This window comes from Nerophis lumbriciformis, linkage group LG05, assembly GCF_033978685.3.
Source record: "Nerophis lumbriciformis linkage group LG05, RoL_Nlum_v2.1, whole genome shotgun sequence".
Classification (NCBI taxonomy): domain Eukaryota; kingdom Metazoa; phylum Chordata; class Actinopteri; order Syngnathiformes; family Syngnathidae; genus Nerophis; species Nerophis lumbriciformis.
This window is the reverse complement of record NC_084552.2, coordinates 24,514,280-24,537,048: the sequence shown is the minus strand read 5'-3', so window position 1 is coordinate 24,537,048 and position 22,769 is coordinate 24,514,280. Positions and strand designations below refer to the sequence as shown.

Sequence of the window (22,769 nt, the reverse complement as noted above, 5' to 3'; positions counted from 1 at the left end):
ACAGTCATTAGTCCTGTGCTGAAAAATCCCCATTCCAATAGGGAGTATATTTTGGTGTTAATTTATTATTATTATTGTTTAATTGCCTTCAATGTAATTTGTTTCCGGTGTCTTCCTCCTTGTTTTGTACATGGTGCCACATCTTTGTAAGTTAAAAGAAAAGGTAAAAAGCCAGACAGAGGGCATGTTCCCAATTTGTGTTTGCTATAATAAACAATTAAACTGGGCATTTATTATGTGCCTATTTGTTTAGTGTAAAGTTGAGTAAAACTAACCTTTCTCATGGCGGTCCAAACCCAGCTCATGTTCCCTATTAGTGGGTGAACAATCCAAGGCTTGGTGAATTCTGCTTCGCAATGATAGGAAGAGCTGACGTCAGATATCAAAAAGTGACGTCGCTATGAACGCGAGCCACAAGCCAGTTATCCCTGTGAGAACTTTTCTGACACCTCCTGCTTAAAACCGAAAAATTCAACAATTCTGTAGGGATGGCTTTCCCTGTAATTTAGCTACATTTAATCGAGAGCTAGGGTTTTGACTTGGGGGCCGCATTGGCTTAATAATGTGTATGTATATATACATATATAGCCAATACATATGTGTATATATATATATACCTATACATGTTTATGTGTACATATATATGCATATTAAATATATATATGTAAATATATGTAGGGATGTCCGATAATGGCTTTTTGCCGATATCCAATATTCCGATATTGTCCAACTCTTTAATTACCGATACCGATATCAACCGATATATACAGTCGTGGAATTAACACATTATTATGCCTAATTTGGACAACCAGGTATGGTGAAGATAAGGTACTTTAAAAAAAAATTAATAAAATAAAATAAGATAAATAAATTTAAAAAAAATTCTTGAATAAAAAAGAAAGTAAAACAATATAAAAACAGTTACATTGAAACTAGTAATTAAATTGGTAAAATTAACTGTTAAAGGTTAGTACTATTCGTGGACCAGCAGCACGCACAATCATGTGTGCTTACGGACTGTATCCCTTGCAGACTGTATTGATATATATTGATATATAATGTAGGAACCAGAATATTAATAACAGAAAGAAACAACCCTTTTGTGTGAATGAGTGTGAATGAGTGTAAATGGGGGAGGAAGGTTTTTTTGGGTTGGTGCACTAATTGTAAGTGTATCTTGTGTTTTTTATGTTGATTTAATCAAAAAAACAAAAACAAAAAAAAACCCGATACCGATAATAAAAAAAACGATACCGATAATTTCCGATATTACATTTTAACGCATTTATCGTCCGATAATATCGGCAGGCCGATATTATCGGACATCTCTAAATATATGTTTATCATATATATACGTATACACACAATGCATATATTTATACAGCGCTGAAGTATGTGTACTTATATAAATATTAAATATATGTGTAATGTAATTAAATAGGCATCTAAATAAATTTGATATCAAAATCACTACACTAACTTCAGTTGTTTTTTTAATCATTATTTATAACAACTAAGTGTGCTGTCTCAGAATGATCTGTGATCACGTTCACAAAGCTGTTTTTACACCTAATCTGCGAGCGCAATGCTTTCAGTCTGCATAAAATTTTCATACCAAATTGAATAGGGAAGATTCCCAAACATGTAAGAATACAGCGTAAAGCCATATATTTCGAGGGTTAACGCCAATACGCTGTTACACAGACACGCATACGCAAATACACACATTAAAACACTTTTTTTTGCCACACAGCAGAGCATTGATTGTGACGTAACAACAATCTTTTGTACCAAAATAAAACGTCAGTTTGTTGCACCAAAATAAAACGTCAGTTTGAATTGATTAAAGAAAGCTATAACAGACTGAACAATTACACCAGTGGTTCTTAACCTTGTTGGAGGTACCGAACCCCACCTGTTTCATATGCGCATTCACAGAATCCTACTTTAGTGAAAAATAGAATGTTTTTTTTTCAAATTCAAGAAAAAGTTATATGTTTTTGGTCACACTTTAGTATGGGGAACATATTCTAAGTAACAAAGATTTAATTTAGAGTTTTTTGGATAATAGGGGAACATATTCTAAGTAACAAAGACTTAATTTAGAGTTATTTGGTTAGGGTTAGGGTTAGAGGGTTAGGGTTATAATAAGGCCATGTCGAATAAGGCATTAATAAGTACCGTATTTTTCGGACTATAATTCGCTGTTTTTTTCATAGTTTGGCCGGGGGTGCGATTTATACTCAGGAGCGACTTATGTGTGAAATTATTAACACATTACGGTAAAATATCAAATAATATTATTTAGCTCATTCACGTAAGAGACTAGACGTATAAGATTTCATGGGATTTAGCGATTAGGAGTGACAGATTGTTTGGTAAACGTATAGCATGTTCTATATGTTATAGTTATTTGAATGACTCTTACCATATGTTACGTTAACATACCAGGCACGTTCTCAGTTGGTTATTTATGCCTCATATAACGTACACTTATTCAGCCTGTTGTTCACTATTCTTTATTTATTTTAAATTGCCTTTCAAATGTCTATTCTTGGTGTTGGGTTTTATCAAATACATTTCCCCCAAAAATGCAACTTATGTTTTTTTCCTTCTTTATTATGCATTTTCTGCCGGTGCGATTTATACTCCGGAGCGACTTATACTCGGAAAAATACGGTACTTAATAATGACTAGTTAACAGCTAATATGTTACTAATTTGCATGTTAATAAGCAACTAATTAATGGTGAATATGTTCCCTAGTGTTACAGTGCATAAACTCATAACAAATTACACACCTGCAAATCAGTGTGACTTCTGCTGTTGCCGTATCCGTAATACGCCGATAGGGAGAAGTTTTTATTTACACGATGAGTCGGGTGTGTCTTGACCTCCGCCGAACCCCTGAGCCCGACTCACCGAACCTCTAAGGTTCGATCAAACCCAGGTTAAGAACCACTGAACTCCACATAACTTCAACTACTTTCACTTTAAACACCCTGCAACCCACACACACACACACACACACACACATCAGACAATGAGAGCAATGCAATATGAAATGTACACGATAAAACATTGAATATTGAGAGTAAGTCAAAGTTCAACTCTTACCTTGTTTACTTCCCTGAGATGACTACTTCCTTTAAGTTTTGTAATTAGAAATGTCAAGCAGTTAAAACGCGCCAAACATGAGGAAGTGTGGGGAGAGTGTTTTGTATATTTTACCCATCATGCACTTAATGGCTTTTTATATGTGTAAAAGTTTGGACGCACCTTCTCATTCAATGCGTTTTCTTTATTTTCATGACTGTTTACATTGTAGATTGTCACTGAAGGCATCAAAACTATGAATGAACACATTCATGAGTTATGCTGTTTATATGGTTTATATTCTAGTTTCTTCAAAATAGCCACCCTTTGCTCTGATTACTTTTTCGCACACTCTTGGCATTCTCTCGACAAGCTTCAAGAGGTAGTCACCTGAAATGGTTTTCACTTCACAGGTGTGCTTGAAGCTCATCGAGAGAATGCCAAGAGTGTGCAAAGCAGTAGCAAAAGGTGGCTATATTGAAGAAACTAAAATATAAAACTTGTTTTCAGTTATGTCACTTTTTTTGGTTAAGTACATAACTCCACATGGGTTCATTCATAGTTTTGATGCCTTCAGTGACAACCTACAATGTAAATAGTCATGAAAATAAAGAAAACGCATTGAATGAGGAGAAGGTGTGTCCAAACTTTTGGCCTGTATTGTATGTGTTTTATAATGTCCACAACAGGAGATGTTATGTGCAACCATGTGTTGACTTTCAGTTGGTTAGAGTTAATTTACACCATGAGTAGGGAAAGTTGTTTGGATTGGGTCATATGTATAAATGCTCTGCCAGTAACCGATTTCTAGTGAAATAAAAGGTCATTAACAATCTGCTTTCCGCCACACAATTGTGACGAATCGTCTTCAAATAACCCTCAGGGTTATATAAAGCAGTGTTTTTCAACCACTGTGCCGCGGCACGCTAGTGTGCGTAAGATATTGTCTGGTGCGCCGTGGGAAATTATGCAACTTCACCTAATTGGTCAAAACATTTTTTTTTTGGAAATCAATAATTATCCATCCATCCATTTTCTACCGCTTGTCCCTTTTGGGGTCGCGGGGTGTGCTGGAGCCTATCCCAGCTGCATTCGGGCGGAAGGCGGTGTACACCCTGGACAAGTCGCCACCTCATCACAGGGCCAACACAGATAGACGGACAACATTCACACTCACATTCACACACTAGGGCCAATTTAGTGTTGCCATCAACCTATCCCCAGGTGCATGTCTTTGAATGTGGGAGGAAGCCGGAGAATAATACGCCATTGCTTAGTGTCTGTGCTGTGTAGAACTCGGCAGGGTAACCACGTAATACTCCATGCCAGTAGGTGGCGGCAGGTAGTTAATTGCTTTGTAAAAGTCGAAAGGTGTCGGGTGAGACGAGGATGGTTTGTTGTGAACACAATATGCAGACCACAGCGGGACTGGCAGCGTGCAGGTAAAAAGGTATGCAACGCTTAAACCAAAAATTAACAAAAGGGAAAAATGGCAATGGCAATGCAAAAGCTAAAGTCAAACTGAACGGGCTACAAAGTAAACAGAAACAAAATGCTGGACGACAGCAAAAACTTACGGCGTCCACAAAGTACATCTGTACATGACAGGACAATCAACAATGTCCACACAAAGAAGGATAGCGACAACTTAAAGGGGAACATTATCACAATTTCAGGAGGGTTAAAACCATTAAAAATCAGTTCCCAGTGGCTTATTTTATTTTTCTAAGTTTTTTTCAAAATTTTACCCATCACGCAATATCCCTAAAAAAAGCTTCAAAGTGCCTGATTTTAACCATCGTTATATACACCCGTCCATTTTCCTGTGACGTCACACAGTGATGCCAGTACAAACAAACATGGCGCATAGAACAGCAAGATGTAGCGACATTAGCTCGGATTCAGACTCGGATTTCAGCGGCTTAAGCGATTCAACAAATTACGCATGTATTGACACGGATGGTTGTAGTGTGGAGGCAGGTAGCGAAAATGAAATTGAAGAAGAAACTGAAGCTATTGAGCCATATCGGTTTGAACCGTATGCAAGCGAAACCGACGAAAACGACACGACAGCCAGCGACACGGGAGAAAGCGAGGACGAATTCGGCGATCGCCTTCTAACCAACGATTGGTATGTGTTTGTTTGGCATTAAAGGAAACTAACAACTATGAACTAGGTTTACAGCATATGAAATACATTTGGCAACAACATGCACTTTGAGAGTGCAGACAGCCCAGTTTTCATCAATTAATATATTCTGTAGACATACCCTCATCCGCTTTCTTTTCCTGAAAGCTGATCAGTCCAGTCCAGTTGGAAATGCATCTGCTTTGAGTGTCGCAGGATATCCACACATTCTTGCCATCTCTGTCGTAGCATAGCTTTCGTCGGTAAAGTGTGCGGAACAAACGTCCAATTTCTTGCCACTTTCGCATCTTTGGGCCACTGGTGCAACTTGAATCCGTCCCTGTTCGTGTTGTTACACCCTCCGACAACACACCGACGAGGCATGATGTCTCCAAGGTACGGAAAACAGTCGAAAAAACGGAAAATAACAGAGCTGATTTGACTCGGTGTTTGAGAAAATGGCGGATTGCTTCCCGATGTGACGTCACGTCATCGCTCCGAGAGCGAATAATAGAAAGGCGTTTAATTCGCCAAAATTCACCCATTTAGAGTTCGGAAATTGGTTAAAAAAATATATGGTCTTTTTTCTGCAACATCAAGGTATATATTGATGTTTACATAGGTCTGGTGATAATGTTCCCCTTTAAATAGCCTTGCTTGCTAACACAAAGCAGGTGCGTGGAATAGCGCTCAAAGGAAAGCATGAAACTGCTAACCAACAAAAGAGGAAGGGCCACCAAAATAACAGCGCAAGACAAGAACTAAAGCACTACACACAGGAAAACACAAACAAAATCAAAATAAGGTGGAGTTTCATTTTTTATTGTTTTCTGCTGGTGGTGTGCCTCCGCATTTTTTTAATGAAAAAAAAATGTGCCTTGCCTCCAAAAAGGTTGAAAAACACTGATATAACGGGTGCAAAATCACTTTTCTTCTCAAACTTGTGATGTAGAGTAGTTTGGACACCCCTGATCTGAAATGCCACCTTAGCGTGCTACATCTGTGCTACATACTGTTCATTTTTCCATACATTATTTCATCCCTACGTTCCATTTCCCTCAATCCAAGCTTGCCATTGTTGATGTGTAGCCAAGAACATTCACCTTGTGTTGCGCTTTAGTCGACACATTTTGTCCAAAAGGAGCCCAGGAAAGAACAGAAAGCGAGGGAAGAACACATGGATAAATCTCCCCACCTTTTTACTTCCCTCCAGTCGCTGCCTTTAACGCGGCCCATGAGGGCGTCAGGCAGGAAAAGGAGTGTTCCTGCCAGGCGAGGGTATCTGAGTTCACGTCTTTCGCTTCCCGTCTGGCCAGTGATTTTTTTAAAAAATTTTTACCTCTCTGCGTGTTTCAGGCAAACGTCGTGCAACACGCCCGTACGCGGTCTTAATTGAAAGCTGATATTTGTGCGTTACGTGAAGCAGAACGCGGCGACGCCCTTTGAGAAATGTCCCTCTCTCAGTTGCTTTGAGGTGAACAGCAAAGCTCTCACACATTTGGAACCAGCGGAAAGAATTCCTCGTACGCCGTTTCCTCTGCCTCCTTCTCTCCCGCGCGTGTTTCCTCCTGTACCTTTCCCTTTTTTAATGATCATGCAAATCCTCCTGGCTGCTGGATAAGAAGGAAGATTCCGCAGTCGGAACTGCCAGTAATCATAATAGCAGACCTCCGCCAAGGCCAAACAACGCTAGCTCAGAGCAGCGCCAAGTTGTGCATTAGCATTCATGCTCTCGCCACTTTTAAAATGAAGGAAATGCGAGGAAACAAACAATAAGAAAGGATCACTAAACTTATCGGGTATAGTAAGAACAGCAGAGTACTCCTGCCAAATGGAGGAACTTTGACTAGTCTTTTTGAAGATGTCCACAGGGCTCCTGTCTATAGATGGTCTGTCTAAGTAGGTCCTTAGTGATTCTGTCATATAGAGGATCTTTAACTAGCATTTTCAATTAAAGAGGTCCACATTGTTCTTGTTATATAAAGGATCTTTGACTTGTATTTTTAAATAATGTCCTGAGTGGTTCTGTATTATAGAGGATCTTTAACTAGCCTTTTTAATTAAAGAGGCCCACATTGTTCTTGTCATATAGAGGATCTTTGACTCAGGCTTTTAAGTAGGTCCTGAGTGATTCTGTCATATAGAGGATCTTTAACTAGCATTTTTAATTAAAGAGGTTCACATTGTTCTTGTCATATAAAGGATCTCTAACTTGTATTTTTAAATAATGTCCTGAGTGGTTCTGTATTATAGAGGATCTTTAACTAGCCTTTTTAATTAAAGAGGTCCACATTGTTCTTGTCATATAGAGGATCTTAGACTTGTGTTTTTAAATAATGTCCTGAGTGGTTCTGTATTATAGAGGATCTTTAACTTGCCTTTTTAATTAAAGAGGTTCACATTGTTCTTGTCATATAGAGGATCTTTGACTTGTGTTTTTAAATAATGTCCTGAGTGGTTCTGTATTATAGAGGACCTTTAACTAGCCTTTTTAATTAAAGAGGTCCACATTGTTCTTGTCATATAGAGGATCTTAGACTTGTGTTTTTAAAGAAGGCCCTGAGTGGTTCTGGCATATAAAGGATCTTTAACTTGCCTTTTTAATTAAAGAGGTTCACATTGTTCTTGTCATATAGAGGATCTTTGTCTTGTGTTTTTAAATAATGTTCTGAGTGGTTCTGTATTATAGAGGATCTTTAACTAGCCTTTTAATTAAAGAGGTCCACATTGTTCTTGTCGTACAGAGGATCTTAGACTTGTGTTTTTAAAGAAGGCCCTGAGTGGTTCTGTCATATAAAGGATCTTTGAGTAGCATTTTTAATTGAAGAGGTCCACAGTGTTCCTGTAATATAGAGGTTCATTGACTTGTGTTTTTAAAGAAGGTCCTGAGTGGTTCTGGCATATTAATGATCTTTAACTTGCCTTTTTAATTAAAGAGGTCCACATTGTTCTTGTCATATAGAGGATTTTAGACTTGTGTTTTTAAAGAAGGCCCTGAGTGGTTCTGTCATATAAAGGATCGTTGACTAGCATTTTTGATTAAAATAGGTGAACTGTGCTTCTGTCATATGGATAATCTTTGACCTGTGTTTTTAAAGAAGGTCCTGAGGGGTTCTGTCGTATAGAGGATCTTTAACTAGCCTTTTCAATTGAAGAGGTCCACAGTGTTCCTGTAATATAGAGGATCTTTGACTTGTATTTTTAAAGAAGGTCCTGAGTGGTTCTGTCATATAGAGGATATTTAACTTGCCTTTTTAATTAAAGAGGTCCACATTGTTCTTGTCATATAGAGGATCTTAGACTTGTGTTTTTAAATAATGTCCTGAGTGGTTCTGTATTATAGAGGATCTTTAACTAGCTTTTTTAATTAAAGAGGTCCACATTGTTCTTGTCATATAGAGGATCTTAGACTTGTGTTTTTAAAGAAGGCCCTGAGTGGTTCTGTCATATAAAGGATCTTTGACTAGCACTTTTGATTAAAAAGAGGTGCACTGGGCTTCTGTCATATGGATTATCTTTGACTTGTGTTTTTAAAGAAGGTCCTGAGGGGTTCTGTCGTATAGAAGATCTTTAACTAGCCTTTTCAATTGAAGAGGTCCACAGTGTTCCTGTAATATAGAGGATCTTTGACTTGTGTTTTTAAAGAAGGTCCTGAGTGGTTCTGTCATATAGAGGATATTTAACTTGCCTTTTTAATTAAAGAGGTCCACATTGTTCTTGTCATATAGAGGATCTTTGACTCAGGCTTTTAAGTAGGTCCTGAGTGATTCTGTCATATAGAGGATCTTTAACTAGCCTTTTTAATTAAAGAGGCCCACATTGTTCTTGTCATATAGAGGATCTTTGACTCAGGCTTTTAAGTAGGTCCTGAGTGATTCTGTCATATAGAGGATCTTTAACTAGCATTTTTAATTAAAGAGGTTCACATTGTTCTTGTCATATAAAGGATCTCTAACTTGTATTTTTAAATAATGTCCTGAGTGGTTCTGTATTATAGAGGATCTTTAACTAGCCTTTTTAATTAAAGAGGTCCACATTGTTCTTGTCATATAGAGGATCTTAGACTTGTGTTTTTAAATAATGTCCTGAGTGGTTCTGTATTATAGAGGATCTTTAACTTGCCTTTTTAATTAAAGAGGTTCACATTGTTCTTGTCATATAGAGGATCTTTGACTTGTGTTTTTAAATAATGTCCTGAGTGGTTCTGTATTATAGAGGACCTTTAACTAGCCTTTTTAATTAAAGAGGTCCACATTGTTCTTGTCATATAGAGGATCTTAGACTTGTGTTTTTAAAGAAGGCCCTGAGTGGTTCTGTCATATAAAGGATCTTTAACTTGCCTTTTTAATTAAAGAGGTTCACATTGTTCTTGTCATATAGAGGATCTTTGACTTGTGTTTTTAAATAATGTCCTGAGTGGTTCTGTATTATAGAGGATCTTTAACTAGCCTTTTAATTAAAGAGGTCCACATTGTTCTTGTCGTACAGAGGATCTTAGACTTGTGTTTTTAAAGAAGGCCCTGAGTGGTTCTGTCATATAAAGGATCTTTGAGTAGCATTTTTAATTGAAGAGGTCCACAGTGTTCCTGTAATATAGAGGTTCATTGACTTGTGTTTTTAAAGAAGGTCCTGAGTGGTTCTGTCATATTAATGATCTTTAACTTGCCTTTTTAATTAAAGAGGTCCACATTGTTCTTGTCATATAGAGGATTTTAGACTTGTGTTTTTAAAGAAGGCCCTGAGTGGTTCTGTCATATAAAGGATCGTTGACTAGCATTTTTGATTAAAATAGGTGAACTGTGCTTCTGTCATATGGATAATCTTTGACCTGTGTTTTTAAAGAAGGTCCTGAGGGGTTCTGTCGTATAGAGGATCTTTAACTAGCCTTTTCAATTGAAGAGGTCCACAGTGTTCCTGTAATATAGAGGATCTTTGACTTGTATTTTTAAAGAAGGTCCTGAGTGGTTCTGTCATATAGAGGATATTTAACTTGCCTTTTTAATTAAAGAGGTCCACATTGTTCTTGTCATATAGAGGATCTTAGACTTGTGTTTTTAAATAATGTCCTGAGTGGTTCTGTATTATAGAGGATCTTTAACTAGCTTTTTTAATCAAAGAGGTCCACATTGTTCTTGTCATATAGAGGATCTTAGACTTGTGTTTTTAAAGAAGGCCCTGAGTGGTTCTGTCATATAAAGGATCTTTGACTAGCACTTTTGATTAAAAAGAGGTGCACTGGGCTTCTGTCATATGGATTATCTTTGACTTGTGTTTTTAGAGAAGGTCCTGAGGGGTTCTGTCGTATAGAAGATCTTTAACTAGCCTTTTCAATTGAAGAGGTCCACAGTGTTCCTGTAATATAGAGGATCTTTGACTTGTGTTTTTAAAGAAGGTCCTGAGTGGTTCTGTCATATAGAGGATATTTAACTTGCCTTTTTAATTAAAGAGGTCCACATTGTTCTTGTCATATAGAGGATCTTAGACTTGTGTTTTTAAAGAAGGCCCTGAGTGGTTCTGTCATATAAAGGATCTTTGACTAGCATTTTTGATTAAAAAGAGGTGCACTGGGCTTCTGTCATATGGATTATCTTTGACTTGTGTTTTTAAAGAAAGTCCTGAGGGGTTCTGTCATATAGAGGATCTTTAACTTGCCTTTTCAATTGAAGAGGTCCACAGTGTTCCTGTAATATAGAGGATATTTGACTTGTGTTTTTAAAGAAGGTCCTGAGTGGTTCTGTCATATAGAGGATCTTTAACTAGCCTTTTCAATTAAAGAGGTCCACATTGTTCCTGACATTTAGAGGATCTTAGACTTGTGTTTTTAAAGAAGGCCCTGAGTGGTTCTGTCATATAAAGGATCTTTGACTAGCATTTTTGATTAAAAAGAGGTGATCTGTGCTTCTGTCATATGGATAATCTTTGACTTGTGTTTTTAAAGAAGGTCCTGAGTGGTTTTGTCATATAGAGGATCTTTAACTAGCCTTTTCAATTGAAGCGGTCCACAGTGTTCCTGTAATATAGACGATCTTTGACTTGTGTTTTTAAAGAAGGTCCTGAGTGGTTCTGTCATATAGAGGATCTTTAACTTGCCTTTTTAATTAAAGAGGTCCACATTGTTCCTGTCATATAGAGGATCTTTGACTTGTGTTTTTAAAGAAGGCCCTGAGTGGTTCTGTCATATAAAGGATCTTTGACTAGTATGTTTGATTAAAAAGAGGTGAACTGTGCTTCTGTCATATAGATAATCTTTGACTTGTGTTTTTAAAGAAGGCCCTGAGTGGTTCTGTCATTTGGAGGCTCTTTAACTAGCCTTTTCAATTGAAGAGGTCCACAGTGTTCCTGTAATATAGACGTTCTTTGACTTGTGTTTTTAAAGAAGGTCCTGAGTGGTTCTGTCATATAGAGGATCTTTAACTAGCTTTTTTAATTGAAAGGGTCCACATTGTTCCTGTCATATAGAGGATCTTTGACATTTGTTTTTTTAAAGAAGGTCCAAAGTGGTTCTGTCATTTAAAGGATCTTTGACTAGTGTTTTAATTTAAAAAAGTCCTCAGTGCTCCTGTCATTAAGAGGATCTGTGAGTAGCGTTTTTAATAAAAAAATAAAAAGTAAACAGTGCTTCTGTGATATAGAGAATCTTTGACTCAGGTTTTTAACAAAGGCCCTGAGTGGTTCTGTCGTATAGAGAATCTTTGACTTGTGTTTTAAAGAAGGTCCTGAGTAAATTTGTCGTATAGAGGAACTTTGATTGTGTTTTTAAAGAATGTCCTGATTCTGGTTCTGTCATATAAAGGATCTTTGACTAGCATTTTTTATTAAAAAGAGGTGCACTGTGCTTCTGTGATATATATAATTTTTGACTTGTGTTTTTAAAGAAGACCCTGAGTGCTTCTGTCATATATATAATTTTTGACTTGTGTTTTTAAAGAAGACCCTGAGTGTTTCTGTCATATTACGGACATTTGACTTGTGTTTTAATTACTAAAGTCCTCAGTGCTCCTGTCATTAAGAGGATCTTTGACTGGCGTTTTTAAAGGAGGTCCTAAGTGGTTCTGTCATTTAGAGGATCTTTGACTCAGGTTTTTAAAAATGGTCCTGAGTGGTTCTGTCATATTAACAATCTTTAACTATGTTTTTATTTAGAAAGATCCACAGTGCTCCTGTCATCTAGGGGATCTTTGACTTGTGTTTTTAAAGAAGGCCCTGAGTTGTTCTGTCATATTAATGATCTTTGACTAGCGTTTTAGTTCAAAAAGTCCACAGTGCTCCTGTCATATAGAGGATCTTTGACTTGTGTTATTAAAGAAGGCCCTGAGTTGTTCTGTCATATTAATGATCTTTGACTAGCGTTTTAGTTCAAAAAGTCCACAGTGCTCCTGTCATATAGAGGATCTTTGACTAACAATTTTGATTTAAAAAAATGGTTAACACTGCTTCTGTGATGTAGAGAATCTTTGATTTGTGTTTTAAAGAAGGCCCAAAGTGGTTCTGTCATTTAGAGGCTCTTTGACTGTCATTTAGAGACTCTTTGACTTGCCTTGTTGCAGTAGATTCTTAAAAGTAGAAAGCAGCTGTAATAAGCAAATTATTGTCACGCTGTTGAAGTAAGACTAACTCCCCCCTCTTTCTCAATGTGCTTGCAGACTCACAGCAGTCAGGAAGTCCCAGTAACAATGAGCCAGGCAAGAACCCTCTTCCAGGTATGTGGAGTACCAGTCATCCATCCTCCACTCCACGAGGCCTTTGTTCCTCCGTAGTTAATTCTCTGCACATACACAACATATGCCCCCTGCCCCCGGGGATTTATCTGCTTTAAAATGTGTCGATCTGCAGTCAAGCGACAAGAAAACACAGGCCGGCGGGCTAAACGGCCGTTTTTAAGTGTAATAAAAAAAGAGGCCCCATCAATAGCAACTATATAAGTCAAAGTGACACATCTGGTGTAAAGATAATAGCGACTTAAAATGACTGCTGACATCCGCAAGCTGAGGTCGCACTTTTTAAAATTGCACGGACTGCACAGGAATAAAAATTTTATTGGTAGTAAAATTTGAATTGTCCTCCAAAAAAAAAAGAAAAGATGAAGGACACTTGAGAGCTGGGGGGCGCGGCGGGGTTTATTCCTGCAGTTTCCTGCTTGTGTCGTCACAGTGATGGAATGAAAATAGAATAATTAGCGGTCTACCTCCAAGAGCAGGTCGTGCTGTTGCTGGTGCCAAGGCAAACAGGCCGGCCAGCAAGTGACTACGCCATTGGCTCGTTTGGAGCATCGGGGCCTTGTCGATGCCAACCGAGCTGCTGCCTGTCTTTCTGGCACAAGCCGAGCGCTCCTGGCTCCGCTTCAGAGCCCGGCCACACTCGTTTTGACTCATTTGAGTGTGAATAACCTCGCCGCTCGTCTTATGTGACTGACAGCCGGTGATGAGCGGGGCAGCCATGGCCAGGAAGTGTGCGCGCCGGAGAACGCTGCAGGTGATAACTGACGCGTCTCGAAATAAATGATCTCCTGTCAAGATTTTGTTTGCGTTAGGACAGTCGACCTAAATATATTGCGTCAAATAACGGCTGCAATGTCATTATGGATAGGGAGCTGGCATGCAGTATGTGCATGGTTGCCATGGCGAACACAGCATCACCCCCTTCAGTGTTCAATAACAGTTGGTCCTGTCACGTAGAAGATGTTTGACTAGCATTTTTACAGTAGCGTGTCCAAAGTGCGGCTCAAGGGCCAATTTGGTCCTGTAGCGCTGTTTTCAAACCTGCCAACATGTAGTTTTTGACATGTATGTTTTTTTGGCCGTTAAAGTTTCACTGTCTTGCTCCTCCCCTAACAACAGGTCAGCTTTTTTTTTTTTATTGGCTCTTGGCATATTGTAATTATGACAATAAAAAGGTATCATTAATGAGATCTATAATTAGATATTACACTAATTAGAGTTGTCATCATCACGGATGTTTTGTTGAGGTACATTTCTAAAGGGGAAATGCACTTTTTAAAAAACATTTGCCTATCGTTCACAATCATTATGAAAGACGGATGGATTTTTTTTTTTAATGCATTCTAAATATTAAATACATGTGATCAAATGTCTGCTCTGTAATGGAGCCTGCGGGAGCTGCTCCATTCTGCCTATAAAAGCCCTAAAAAAACATCCAAACGCCTCCATCAGGGTTTTATATAAATTATGTAAGTATATATGTAATGTAGTAACAGGCACATTTATAATAACATTTTATATTTAGGTATTTTGATCATGAATGATTTCACTTTTTTGTTTACATCATCACTGATTATTACTCGCTGCAGACTTCATAACAGCCCAAAAATAAAAAGGCTAAACAAATTAATAAAACATCACTTACTGTACAAGGTCTGCTGTCATTAGGATGCCGACTGCTAGGATGTTCATATATTCTCATTAAGATAAAGAATGACTCATAATTCTCGCGAAGAAAATACCGGTGGAGCCGAGCGTCTTCCCGTTGTCGTCTAATTTGGCTGTCAAAGTGCACCAACTTGTCGGAATACATCCTCAGCCTTCTTCTGTCCAGGCGAGATACATGATCAATAAACTTCAATAAACTTACAGGGAGCATGGAAGCGAGGAAACATCAGACCACTCGATGATGTAAACACAGACTTGTGATCACATATAAATAGTTTGTCTGCGTTAGTGCTTATAACAACAATATCACTAATACTTGGTTAATAGATAGATAGATAGATAGATAGTACTTTATTGATTCCTTCAGGAGAGTTCCCTCAGGAAAATTAAAATTCCAGCAGCAGTGTACACAATTGTAAAAAGCAAAAAGTAAAAAATGGAGGTATAAATGGAAACAAAATAGAAAAATATTACAATAGAATAAAAATAAAACAGTAAAATAAGAATATAACAAGAGAAACTAGGCAGTAGTGACCATGTTTTGAAAAAGTATTGCACTGTTATTGTTTTGCATCCCCTGTCATCCTAGTACTCTCCCTCCCCCCCAGAGAGGAGTTGTACAGTCTAATGGCGTGTGGGACAAAGGAGTTTTTGAGTCTATTAGTCCTGCACTTGGGATGAAGCAGTCTAGCACTGAACAGGCTCCTCTGGCTACTGACAACGGTATGCAGAGGGTGACTGGCATCATCCAGGATGCTCACTAGTTTTTCCACAGTCCTCTTCTCTGCCACCGTCACCAGTAAGTCCAGTTTATAGTCAATAGTCAAGTCATGAATTGTAAATGGAGTATTGTTGGCGCTTTTTGGATGTTTTTAATTGGATTTTATGGGTGGAATAGAGGACCTCCCTTTGGCTCTGCTGTGAGTGGAATTTTATTTACGTTTATGTAGAAGTTAGAATGCATTAAAAAATCTATTCGCCGTCATCTCTTTCATAATGATTGTGACCGATAGGCACAATTCCAAAGAATTTAACTGTGCAATAACTGGTTTTTGCTTTTGATATTTTTTAAATTGTATACAGCTGTTTTTGTACTTTATTCTTCTATTTTAGCTATACTTTTTCAAAAATATTTTCCCACTATACCTTTTCTGCTATTGTACTGTCCTGTATACTACATATTATGTTGCTGATACTGGAAGCTTAATTTCCCTGAGGGCCCACACGGAAGTATTATTGTAGCAAAATCATTTGCAAAGTATATCTCGATCTGTGGCGGGAATCCAATTGGCGTGCGTGTGTACTAATTTGTGTCTCTGTACTACATCAATCAGAGTGTGTGTATTCAGATCTGCGTACATGTGTTTTAAGTTGTCTCTCCAGTCCTAATCAGAAATAACTACTACTCCAGGTGACTTTTTGCGACACCTCTGCTGTGTAAGATTTGAGCGAGCGCATACAGATTTGCGAGCGTGTAATACAACGTATGCATGCACATTCAGAAGTGCGTGCGTGTAATAAAATGGTTTGAATTACTTAGTGTCTTCCATGGTTGCTTAAATGTTGGCACAGTGGATTGATGGCTTGGTGTGGGATTGGTTATATTGATCAATTTGAGTTACTCGAACTACGGCAAGCTGCGAAAGCCAAAGTTAAATGAAAAAAATATATAGAATAGGGAATAGGAAAACTTAAAACACACTATGATCTGATTACACACACTCGGATTGATAAACAGACACACAAATTAGTATACACACATGTGAATTGGATACACACGCACAGTTTGCAAATAATTTTGTTACAATATTACTTCCATAGCACATGCTCAAAGTCTTATCTAATCTGATGTAATATAATCTAATGCAGTGTAGCATGAACAGTTTCTGTTTTTAAAGGGGAACATTATCACAATTTCAGAAGGGTTAAAACCATTAAAAATCAGTTCCCAGTGGCTTATTTTATTTTTCTAAGTTTTTTTCAAAATTTTACCCATCATGCAATATCCCTAAAAAAAGCTTCAAAGTGCCTGATTTTAACCATCGTTATATACACCCGTCCATTTTCCTGTGACGTCACACAGTGATGCCAATACAAACAAACATGGCGCATAGAACAGCAAGGTATAGCGACATTAGCTCGGATTCAGACTCGGATTTCAGCGGCTTAAGCGATTCAACAGATTACGCATGTATTGAAACGGATGGTTGTAGTGTGGAGGCAGGTAGCGAAAACGAAATTGAAGAAGAAACTGAAGCTATTGAGCCATATCGGTTTGAACCGCATGCAAGCGAAACCGACGAAAACGACACGACAGCCAGCGACACGGGAGAAAGCGAGGACGAATTCGGCGATCGCCTTCTAACCAACGATTGGTATGTGTTTGTTTGGCATTAAAGGAAACTAACAACTATGAACTAGGTTTACAGCATATGAAATACATTTGGCAACAACATGCACTTTGAGAGTGCAGACAGTCCAATTTTCATCAATTAATATATTCTGTAGACATACCCTCATCCGCTCTCTTTTCCTGAAAGCTGATCTGTCCAGTCCAGTTGGAAATGCATCTGCTTTGAGTGTCGCAGGATATCCACACATTCTTGCCATCTCTGTCGTAGCATAGCTTTCGTCGGTAAAGTGTGCGGAACAAACATCCAATTTCTTGCCACTTTCGCATCTTTGGGCCACTGGTGCAACTTGAATCCGTCCCTGTTCGTGTTGTTAAACCCTCCGACAACACACCGACGAGGCATGATGTCTCCAAGGTACGGAAAACAGTCGAAAAAACGGAAAATAACAGAGCTGATTTGACTTGGTGTTTGTAATGTGTTTGAGAAAATGGCGGATTGCTTCCCGATGTGACGTCACGTTGTGACGTCATCGCTCCGAGAGCGAATAATAGAAAGGTGTTTAATTCGCCAAAATTCACCCATTTAGAGTTCGGAAATCGGTTAAAAAATATATGGTCTTTTTTCTGCAACATCAAGGTATATATTGACGCTTACATAGGTCTGGTGATAATGTTCCCCTTTAATGTTTGAGTTTTATGTTTTGTTCACAACTTTGTCAGCCATTTGGTGAAGCCCTAGCAGCGCTCACATTATATCCAAAATAAGAAAACACATCTCATTTTGTTTCTGAAGAGCTACTGCAAAAATATTAGTCAAAGATCATCCATATGACGGGAGGCTCCCGCTGTTTTATTTATTGTTCGGCAGGAATGAGTATACTTTCTAACTTTAACAGTTACAAAATGGAGCTACACTGCGAGATTAATGCTCAGCAACATCTCCCTGTGCTTCCATTGACAGTCTATTTGGAGGACAGCTTCATCAAGTCAGGAGTCTTCAGTGTTGCAGAGCTGGTGCGAGTGTCCAGAAGTAAGTGTGTGTTTTTGTGCCAGCCATTGTGAGTCACAGACAAGTTCTTCTGCGCGCAGCAGTGACGAAACAACATTGACACCAAAGTCCATGTGTTAGAAAGAATGTGGACGAGTGTACGTTTACCTGCCTTGACAGGTAGAACAATGTCAGTCACACAAACACGCACACAGACGCACGAACACACACACATTTACAAAAGGCAGCAATTGAAATTCAGCAGAATGTCATCGGGATGCAATTATTTGAATTGTAAAATGCAACGCGAGTGCAGAAATGTGTGTTACTGAAGATCTGTTGAGTTGGTGCAGTCAAATCCAGTCGAGCAAGTCCCATCTGGAACACCCCTGTGTGTGTGTGTGTGTGTGTATTCCTACCCTTCTTGAGACATCAACAAGGAAAAGTACCTTCCATATGAGGACCGGTGAACAAGTTAGGACATAAATCATGGTCCCAATATAAAAAACCATTGCATTTTATAGAAAATGTCTCATTTGCACCCCTGCTGGTGAAATCTATCAAAATTAGGGTGGTCCCAAAAAGGAGGGATTTTTCAAATTGACTGTGTCTCTTTTAAAAGTGCTCCCCCTCTGTTCAACATATGAAATAACAAGTGTGTGTAAAAATTTGAAGTGGTCCCCCTCTGGCCAACATATGTAATAAATGTGTGTAGGAAATTTAAATGCGCCCCGCTTGGCCAAAATTCATTAAAAAAAATAAATAAATAAAAAATATGTATATAGAGACATACTGTAATAACTTGAAGTAAATAATGAAGATTAAAAACCAATTACAAACAAACTAACAAAAAAAAACAAAAAAAAAACTAAAAGCAGTCTTTTTCTCACAATGTAAAATTGGGAACAATTTCTCACATTCTTTCTGTTTCTGTAATATTGCAATATTTTCTCATAAAATTATTACCGTACTATTTTTATGTAAAATTATTACTTTTTAATGAAAAATGATGACATTTGTCTTATGAAGTTCAGACTTTTCTCACAATATTGCCATTTTTTTGTTGTTCTTGTAAAATAGTGCAATTGTTTGAGTAAAATTATTACTTTTGTCATAATTTTGCCAAGTAAAATTCAGATTATTATTATGTTGCCAAAATGTTAAAGTTTTCTTATAAAATTGTGACTTTTGTCGAGTAAAATTACGATTATTTTCATAAAACTGTCAAAATGTTAAGATTTTCTTGTACAATTGCGACTGTTATTGAGTAAAATTCCATTTTTTATCATAATATTGCACAAATGTTCAGTTTTTCTTGTAAAATGTTGACTTGCGTTGAGTAAAATCACAACTTTTATTATAATACTGCCAAAATTCCAAAAGTTTTACTTGCGAAGTTGTGACCTATTTCTTGCGAAATTCCAACAAATTTTTCACAACAAGTTTTTTTTAAATATTTGCATAGTTTGTATATATTATTAATGTTGTAATTACAAATCTTTATATATCTAGAAAGAGGGAGGCATTTTTCAGAGGTCTCAAAAAATTAACAAATACAAGAATGTGTGTGTTTGTGTGTGTGTGTGTGTGTGTGTGTGTGTGAGTGTGTGTGTGTGTGTGTGTGTGTGTGTGTGTGTGTCTGTCATTGAAGACTGTAACGCTCTATCTGTAGAGACACGTCCATTTTTGACACTTGCTCTTCCAAGAATCCTGCACCTCCTATGGAGGACACCCACAGGCGATGTTGTCAGCGCGGGGGGTTGGGGGGGCTGTCCATGCTAAATTTACCTAGTCTCCGATCTAATGCCAAAGTAGCAGGCAAGCCTGACCTTTCATCTCAGCTACTATCTTTAGCTAGCTGTGAGATACTTTTGGATTAAGCAAGACTAGTTAGAACCCATTTGACCCTTGATCACAGCTACCTCCGCCATCTTGCACTGAGTAATACCATGGCATGACATAACGTGTGGCGCCCCCTATAGGTTGTGGTCAAAAGTTGTATAATCATTAGACAAATGCCCAATGTCTTGTAGACCAGTGTTTTTTAACCACTGTGCCGCGGCACACTAGTGTACCGTGAGATATTGTTTGGTGTGTCTTGGGAAATTATGCAATTTCACCTAGATGGTCGGAAAAATATTTTTTGCAAAGCAATAATTATAATCCGCAAAACAATGTGCCGTTGTAGAGTGTCTGTGCTGTCTGGAGATCAGCACAGTAACCATGTAATACTCTTCCGTACCAGTAGGTGGCAGCAGGTAGCTCATTGCTTTGTAAGCCTACTTTAAAACAAGAGAATTAATGATGGTTATGGTTTGAAGTAGAGATGTCCGATAATATCGGCCGATAAATGCGTTAAAATGTGGTATCGGAAATTATCGGTATAGATTTTTTTATTATCAGTACCGTTTTTTATTGTTTTTTTTTATCAACATAAAAAACACAAGATACACTTGAATTTAGTGCACCAACCCAAAAAACCTTCCTCCCCCATTTACACTCATTCACACAAAAGGGTTGTTTCTTTCTGTTATTAATATTCTGGTTCCTACATTATATATCAATATATATCAATACAGTCTGCAAGGGATACAGTCCGTAAGCACACATAATTGTGCGTGCTGTTGGTCCACTAATAGTACTAACCTTTAACAGTTAATTTGACTCATTTTCATTAATTACTAGTTTCAATGTAACTATTTTTATATTGTTTTACTTTCTTTTTTATTCAAGAAAATGTTTTTAATTTATTTATCTTATTTTATTTTATTTTATTTTTTTCAAAGTACCTAATCTTCACCATACCTGGTTGTCCAAATTAGGCATAATAATGTGTTAATTCCACGACTGTATATAACAGTATCGGTTGATATCGGTATCGGTTGATATCGGTATCGGTAATTAAAAAGTTGGACAATATCGGAATATCGGATATCGGCGAAAAACACATTATCGGACATCCATAGTTTGAGGTCATATCAAACAATTGCGTCAGGTATTTGATGAGAACGACTTTATATTGTCAATATAGGCTATGGACTTTCGTTTTTAACATTTTCTGCTGGTGGTGTCTGTCATATATTGGTTACTCAGGTCACAGGACAATACCGGAACCATTGTAAGGGGAACTTAAGGTCGGGGTACACAGGATATGATGACATGTGTTGTGTGTTGGACACCTGGAAGTGGAAAAAGTAATAGCGGGAATAAAAGGCAGAAAAAGACAATCCGCTTTCTTTTTGTGTATTAAGCTTAGATTGCTAATAAGTGAACTAATAAGTGAAAAGTTTGGCACACAACAATGGCGACGAGGATGGGATCGTGTCCCCCTGGATTTTTTCAATGAAAAAAATGTGCCTTGGCTCAAAAAAGGTTGAAAAACACTGTAGTAGACAATTAGTTACTAAGATGTTTTGGTTGATGGCGGCCATATTTGTCAATAGTCTTGCTCAAATTTTGTCAGTCCCCTAAAGGTGTGTTGAAAATTTCCTGGTATCTTTGCAAAACACCTTAAAGTTACAGTATGTGTATGGTTGAGCTGTGTGAGAAATTTCAAGTCAGTCTGATTTATGAGGTATTATAACAGCGCCACCGTGTGGTGTGTCTGTCTGAAGAATAATAGCACTGTGAGAGGGATAGTTTTGCCAAATGTTCACCCTTATGTGTTGCACGGTTGAGGGGTGGAAGAGTTAGCTTACACCAGTGCTTCTCGATCATTTTCTGTCGGGACCCACTGGGAACAGACATTTCTGTGACACGCCTAAACTAATTACTATTGAGAACTTGATAATATTTATGTATTCATGTGTACAACACATTGTTTATATGATCACCTTATTATCAAAGTAGCAGCAATACGATCTGCAAAAACTTCCAAATTTCCATGTTAACTCTATAAGTCAATGTGTAATATTCAAACAAGACTGTTCAGTCTGTGTGATTAGAATACACAAAAATGCAAATCATTCACTGTCTTGTGCATTTTTAACACAATAATTGAAATTGAAATGTACGGGTCTTTATAATGATTTTTTTTCTACATTTACACCATGTCCTTGTGGTCTACATAACATATAATGGTGGTTCTTTGGTCAAGATTTGACATAGATTATGCTTTACAGACCGATTTCAAACCGCTTTCTGACCGTTTCGTCAGAAAACGCTGTTTTAAATTACGTGCCAAAGTACTCCCCCAGGACAAGCCCCCTTCGACTACTTTTCCACCCCGGCAGCCATGGCGTAGTTTTTAGCGCCTCTATAACGAGTCTACTGACAGATATAATTCATTAGAAATGGCAACAGCGGAGGATGCATGTGCATGTACGAGTCAGTCTGCCCCACAACAAGAGGATAGAAAGACAGAAGGTGCTTTTTGACTACAACATTGGACTGCAACTAAATAAAAGTGGGCTCGCGCAAAGCTCTTTGGGTAAACCTGTACCATATATGGAGATATTTGCTGACGTAACTCAGGCAAAATATGTAACAATAGTCTTGGCAAAAGTTTTTCATCAACAGCTGCGCCATGCCTTTATTTTTTGACTACATTGTTGGGCTTTATGGGGATCCCAAATACACAAAAACAGGTACCAACAGTTAAGAAAAGCTGGTTCTACATTAGGGCTGTGAATCTGGGCACCACATGATTCGATTCTTGGGGGTAAAAATTTGATTGGGATTCTCGATTTAAAACGGTTCTAGATTCAAACTCTATACTTTTCAATAACATTGGGTGCCAATTCTATAATTAACTACATTCCACCATAAAAAGATAATGTTATTTTTATTTATTTATTTCTTCTTTTCGGAGACTTTCATA

The 22,769-nt window shown here is 37.8% G+C and overlaps 1 protein-coding gene across 8 annotated transcripts in view; it reads left to right on the top strand.

Annotated features, from left to right (window-relative positions):
* LOC133606751 (nuclear factor 1 B-type-like) overlaps nt 1-22,769 on the top strand; it is a 152,953-nt gene that overhangs the window by 69,609 nt on the left and 60,575 nt on the right. For 5 of the 8 annotated variants that reach the window (XM_061961055.1, XM_061961054.1, XM_061961053.2 and 2 more), the window contains exons 3-4: nt 12,867-12,923; nt 17,924-17,992. The exons of 1 other annotated variant lie outside the window; for it this stretch is intronic. In XM_061961055.1, coding sequence (XP_061817039.1) covers nt 12,867-12,923; nt 17,924-17,992 — 126 coding nt within the window. The remainder of the gene's footprint in view (nt 1-12,866; nt 12,924-17,923; nt 17,993-22,769) is intronic. 2 more of the 8 variants (XM_061961057.2, XM_061961056.2) reach the window with 1 other exon arrangement.